Source organism: Cryptomeria japonica, chromosome 7, assembly GCF_030272615.1.
Source record: "Cryptomeria japonica chromosome 7, Sugi_1.0, whole genome shotgun sequence".
Lineage (NCBI taxonomy): Eukaryota > Viridiplantae > Streptophyta > Pinopsida > Cupressales > Cupressaceae > Cryptomeria > Cryptomeria japonica.
Genome location: NC_081411.1, coordinates 783795546 through 783801052, shown reverse-complemented (window position 1 = coordinate 783801052; position 5507 = coordinate 783795546). Strand labels below are relative to the sequence as shown.

The window sequence follows — 5507 nt, the reverse complement described above, 5'->3', positions numbered from 1 at the left end:
TTTATGTTCTCTTAAATTAAAAATTCATCTATAGTCCAAACTAAATAGATAAAATATTATTTATTGTCTTATTCTCTCACCAATACCGAAACCATAAACAAAAGATACAAACCATTTCATAAAAACTACAGAGGAAACATCCTAATGAACTTTACAAGTCATTAAACATCTAAATATCATATCATTAGAATTCTAGAATATAAAAATTACATACATGATGTTTGATTTTGTTATATAATACATATCATTGAATGAAAAATTATACAAATCTTAATTTACTAATCAATTAAAATTTGATTCACATTAAAAATCAATAATAATCATAAACTCTATTATATAGATGAAATGGTTACTTCTGAAAACCAATAAAATAATTTTAATTTCATCTATAATTTGCCTAAATCAAACTTGGGCTAGACCACTTAGCTTTACAAAGGCCCAAGAAGAAGACGACTTTCTCTTTCTCATGCATTGGCTCAAGTTGCCCTTTATTTCATAGTAAATCCAACCCTTAATCCCAATTTGACTTTTTTGAGGCTTGGATCTTAGATTATTTCTAAGGTTTTAAGGACTTGAATCTTAGATTATTTCTAAGGTTTAAGAAGTGAATGTTTTTTAATATTAATAAATGGCTATCATTAGTGACCTTTTAGTTCTATAATATCTTGGATTACTTAATTTGATAAGCGTTTTGGTTGTGACAATCCTCGTGCTATTCATATGCTTGAATATTTATTTGTGCTTCAAGGTTTTCCTCTAAGAAGTAGTGATGTGACATTCCTATTCATGTTTGGTTGTTTGATATTGTTGAATATTTTGATGTTGACTAAGTATCTAATTTAAGGAATTTTTTTCGTAATCTTTTTATTATAATAAGATTATTGTATAAATTATTGTAATCAATACTGAATATAGATTGATGCCATCAATGATATGTAAATGTCACACCTAGCTATTGATAATCTTAAACTTCTTTGTAAATCCTATATAAGAATGAAATCAAACTAAATTTTGATCATCTACTTACATATTTCGAAAAAGTAATTACAGTTACTAAAATGATATTTAACATCAAGAAAGAAAGATAACTCACCATTGACATATCAAATTCAGATTCGAAAAAAAATTTCATATTTATATTGCTATCCTCGGAGGTAGGTGTTATGAATCGATAACACCGGACATTATGCATTTAAAATAAAATAAGGCCAAATTATTGCTGGCATGCCATAATATAATCAAAGTCCACTACAGCTATTATCCTATAATTTTTGCATATTTTTCCAATACGCTTCTTCATCTTCTGTATTAATAAAATCTCTAAATTGTAGAGATTCAACCATTTCATCTGATCTATATGTAAATTCTGTAAAATTGGGGCAGAGCTCTTGTGAAACTGATGGTGATTGTGATTGGCCAGGTCGATTGTATGTACTTGATACCCAAGGAAAGAAAGAACCCTCAGAATTACCTTCTGTTGGCAGAAAGCTAAAATTGCTATTCCGATCAAGCGTTTCAGCGCTGATGCTGGTTGAGCATGGGAAGAATTCATCTTGTCCCATAAAATGCTTATCCAAACATTGAGAATTAATTGAGTTCAGTACCATAGAATTAGATGCAATAGAACTTGGTACCATCCCAATAGATTGATATGCAGAACTTGGTAAGTTAAGATCCAAGTGAATACTTCCACTGGCATAAAGGTTCATCAAATTTCTGCCTATTCTTGCTTCAATCTCGAGAAGGGAAAAGTATGAAGATAATGGAGATGCAAATTTTCCAGTGGTGTCTTTGAGCCCTTTCTTCAGATGGGTGTTCCAGTGGTTCTTAATGTCACTATCGGTCCGCCCTGGCAATTGCTTTGCAATTTCGGACCACCTAAAACATTTTATCTACATGTCAAAAAAAATATTTATTCACAATACTAAACATATGAAAAAAATTGAAGTTTGTTTCTGAAATTACTTGTTTCCGAGCCTTGCATGGTGGAACTGTATTATTTGGTCTTCTTCAGAAGAGAAACTTCCCCGCTTTATATCAGGTCTCAAATAGTTGGCCCAACGAAGTCTGCAACTCTTTCCACATCTCAATAAACCTGAACCATTGTACCCAAAGTTTATCAATGTTATGTAAGTACATATCATCCAACATATAACAAGCTTAAGACTTGCATGTAAACTCAACGAAATAATTAGGCTTCAAATATTGAACTAATTATCCAAACTAAAATTGAACTAATACCCATCTGCAACTTAGTAATATGAATAAGGGCAAAAGTACCTGCTTGCTTTGGTAGCTTATGCCAATTACCATGGCCGTTCTTATTTATGTAGTCGATGAGTTTCTGATCCTCTTCTTCGCTCCATGGACCCTTCTTTACTTCCTTTCCAATGCAACATGGACCTCTCACCATATCTCCTACAATAATACAACCACTAAAGAATTTCAATCTATTTGTAGTTTGAGTTTCAGTCTAAGCTATAGGCCATATGCACTCTAGGGTTTCTCAAAGCATCCCTCACCAAACCATAAACTGGCTAAAATTCACTTATTTTTTTCAGTATATGAGAGTACTCACTGATCATTAGTCACAAGAAGACGCAATTTTTTAGAGCATATTGGCATACCTTAAACAGAATACTGCCCAAGGAATATGCTGGCCTGCTGTGGTTTATCAACATGTAAATGATGAGAAATGTTATCCAGTTATATAGTTCCATTTATCATTTGATTCATCTCTATCCACTGTTTCTTTTATATTATCTTGATCGGTGGTTCGGTAGGCATTTGACTTTTGATTTACACGTTCTGCTTAGTCTTCATGGAGACCTGGCCAATGCTCCATCAATACGCAGAACGAACTTGGAAGAAACAATAATTAGAAACTTAACAACCCACGATAATTGTGGCGTAGATGTTGGAAAGATTACATACATTATTAGCTTATGTTTATTTTATTTTATTTAAACATCTTAAGTTATTGAATTGTTCGTGATGTTGTGTGAGGTTTATTCATGAGCTATGAAAGGTGTGGTTAGCATCCAAGAAAAACAGTGCGCATCAGCAGTAAGCACTCTTTCAATTTGCCTTTCGATTTACAGATATCTATGATGTGAACGGAGATGAGAAACAGGACCATTTCTTTCAACAGGACTTGGGCACAATCAAATGAAAAATAATTTCAGTCAATTTCAAATAAAAAATTTATATTATAAAGAATATCTATTGAAACAAATATTTAATGTTTTATCTTTTGTTTTTAGTTTTCATTTGAATTATTATTTATGTTTAGAAAGTTTGAAAAGTAAAATTATGTAAAGAAGTTTTATATTTTGAACAATCACAAAGATTATGTATTAATAAAAATGTTAAAAATATTTTTAAAAAGAATGTTTTAAAAAAAATAAGTAGGAAAGGGTCCCGATCTCAAGAAACAATAAAATCAAGAAAAAGTGAGTCAAATAGGCCTCACAACCAATCTTCCACTACAAAATTGTTTACTAGATTTTGTAGAAATATAGATGTAAATATGGTGTTTAGTTTTAGTTTTTTTTTCTTTTCTCAAATACCTCATGTTTTGAATTGAATGAATTGATACAACTGATTGTTTATAATGATTGTTTAATTGAGTGCTAAAAATATTACCAAAATGATGATGTCACTACTATGGGCTTGACCAATAAATAATAGCAATATTTTAGGAGGGAAAAAGGAAAAAGGAGCCTAGTCATCCTCAATTAAATCAATATTTCCCTATTTTTACAATGTTTTGAAGAAATTGTTCATATTATTTTCTCAAGTAGATCTCATCTAGATGTGAGAATTTTATAAGATGTTAACATTAGTGAGGACTTGTACAATTTGGAAAGTCATTAGACCAACACATGGGATTCATAAATTTCCTATATTACCTTTCCAATCAAAAAAATGGAATTAGAACATGAAAACCTTGAATTCTTCTATTTTACCATTGATAACTAAAAGTGAAATACAACGAGGATGGAAATCTTCTTTAATGTCTTGATGAATAGGTTTGTTAATTTTGAAATCTCCCTAGACTGATATGGCTTCAAGGCACCTTGAACCTACTAATCTTCCTGTCCAATAAATAGTGTCTTCTATACCACAATCTACCTTTGAAGAGGCTACAAAATGGGAGGACGTCTTATCATGAGTCCTTAAATTTTATACTGATCTAGGATGGACAATTTCGAGATTTATTTGACGACCTTTTGACCTCAGTTGTGATCTCTTTATTTCTTCAACCAGCTAACACTTTCCTAGATTCGCATGAATACTTCCATGGCATATGATGGATCAAACCTGAATGATATTTTAGACAACAACTATAGACTCCGAGGATTGTGACTTCATTTTTCTTTGCAACAGTTAAGGCAATGAACGTCTTCCCAATGCCAATTTACAATGATCTTGATAAAACTTAAAACGATCTCCTATGACAAATGTAACCTCCTTTTTTTTTCATTGCAGTCATCTTTGTTCTAAAAGATAACAATAGCTTTTTGTTTCCCTCTATCACTATTCAAGGACTCTTTCTCTAATCTTGGAGCAAGCCAGTTATTTTTGGGATGGGCCTTTTATAAACGTCCTTCAGTGATTCGATTAATAGGACTGCAAGAAACCAATTTGCTTGGGGAGTGCCTAATTATATTTATTTCTCTGTGTTTAGAACGTCGCAGACCATTTCAAATCAACTTCTTTTTCCCGACATAAAAGCTTCACATCATTATCAAATGAATTGGGTGTCATTTGGCTTTAATTCTCTTTGTTTACTCCTTGTTTCTCAGTTGATGTTGAATGAGGTGATTCAAAGCTTCCAGTGCTTTAGAATTCACTCTTCTTTCACCTATCAAAGAGTCAAATACTCCAAAACAGGACTTTTTTAGGTCTTTCCTATGTTTTTTTAAAGTATGTTCTAGACGTTCTGGTAATTTCTACCAGCTTAGGAAATTTATATATTTTATTTTAATTTTGTAATGTTTAGGAAATTTCTACCACCGTATATAGTTAGTTTAATTTTTAGTTATTTCCTTCTTTCAGCCATGTAAAACTATGTCATATACTATTTTCTATATTTTTTTGTCCAAGCAATTGAATACTAAATTATGTGTATAAATTTGCATAAAATGAAACACAGAAAATGATTACAAATTTCTACACATAATTTCTAATTCAATTGCTTGGATATGCTATAGGTAAAGGAAAAATGAATACATGTTATGGGTTCAAGAACCATTCAAGGTATGAAAAATATGTAGTGTTCATATTGTAGTAGGAAATGAAACACAAAGGAAAATTGTTGGGATCTGCATCCTTGCAACATTTGTGGTTTGAAAAATCATTGTGAAAATACATGTTGGAATAGAGAGTGCAAGAAGGAATCTATGGTAGGTTGCATGAAAATGGATTGTGGATGAACTTATGGATCAAGTTGGCAAACTATTATAGGTATGATCAAGAATTTGTGCAAGTATCAAAGTTCTAAT

At 31.3% G+C, this 5507-nt stretch overlaps 1 protein-coding gene across 1 annotated transcript; it reads right to left on the bottom strand.

Annotated features, from left to right (window-relative positions):
• Window positions 1-1262: 1262 nt before the first annotated feature.
• Window positions 1263-2413, bottom strand: LOC131068906 (transcription factor MYB30-like). The gene is made up of 3 exons (XM_058004192.2): window positions 2281-2413; window positions 1966-2095; window positions 1263-1878 (listed from the first exon to the last, which is right to left on the bottom strand). Exons 1-3 carry the CDS (start codon window positions 2411-2413, stop codon window positions 1263-1265), a joined length of 879 nt encoding a protein of 292 aa, XP_057860175.2.
• Between the last annotated feature and the right edge of the window lie 3094 nt (window positions 2414-5507).

Bases quoted from the DNA above. Each gene is read 5' to 3' on its own strand.
- LOC131068906 (XM_058004192.2), bottom strand. From the start codon at position 2,413: ATGGTGAGAGGTCCATGTTGCATTGGAAAGGAAGTAAAGAAGGGTCCA. The intron at 2,096-2,280 runs GTACTTTTGCCC...ACAATGGTTCAG, and splicing joins TAAGCTACCAAAGCAAGCAG to GTTTATTGAGATGTGGAAAG. The intron at 1,879-1,965 runs GTAATTTCAGAA...AAAATGTTTTAG, and splicing joins CATGCAAGGCTCGGAAACAA to GTGGTCCGAAATTGCAAAGC.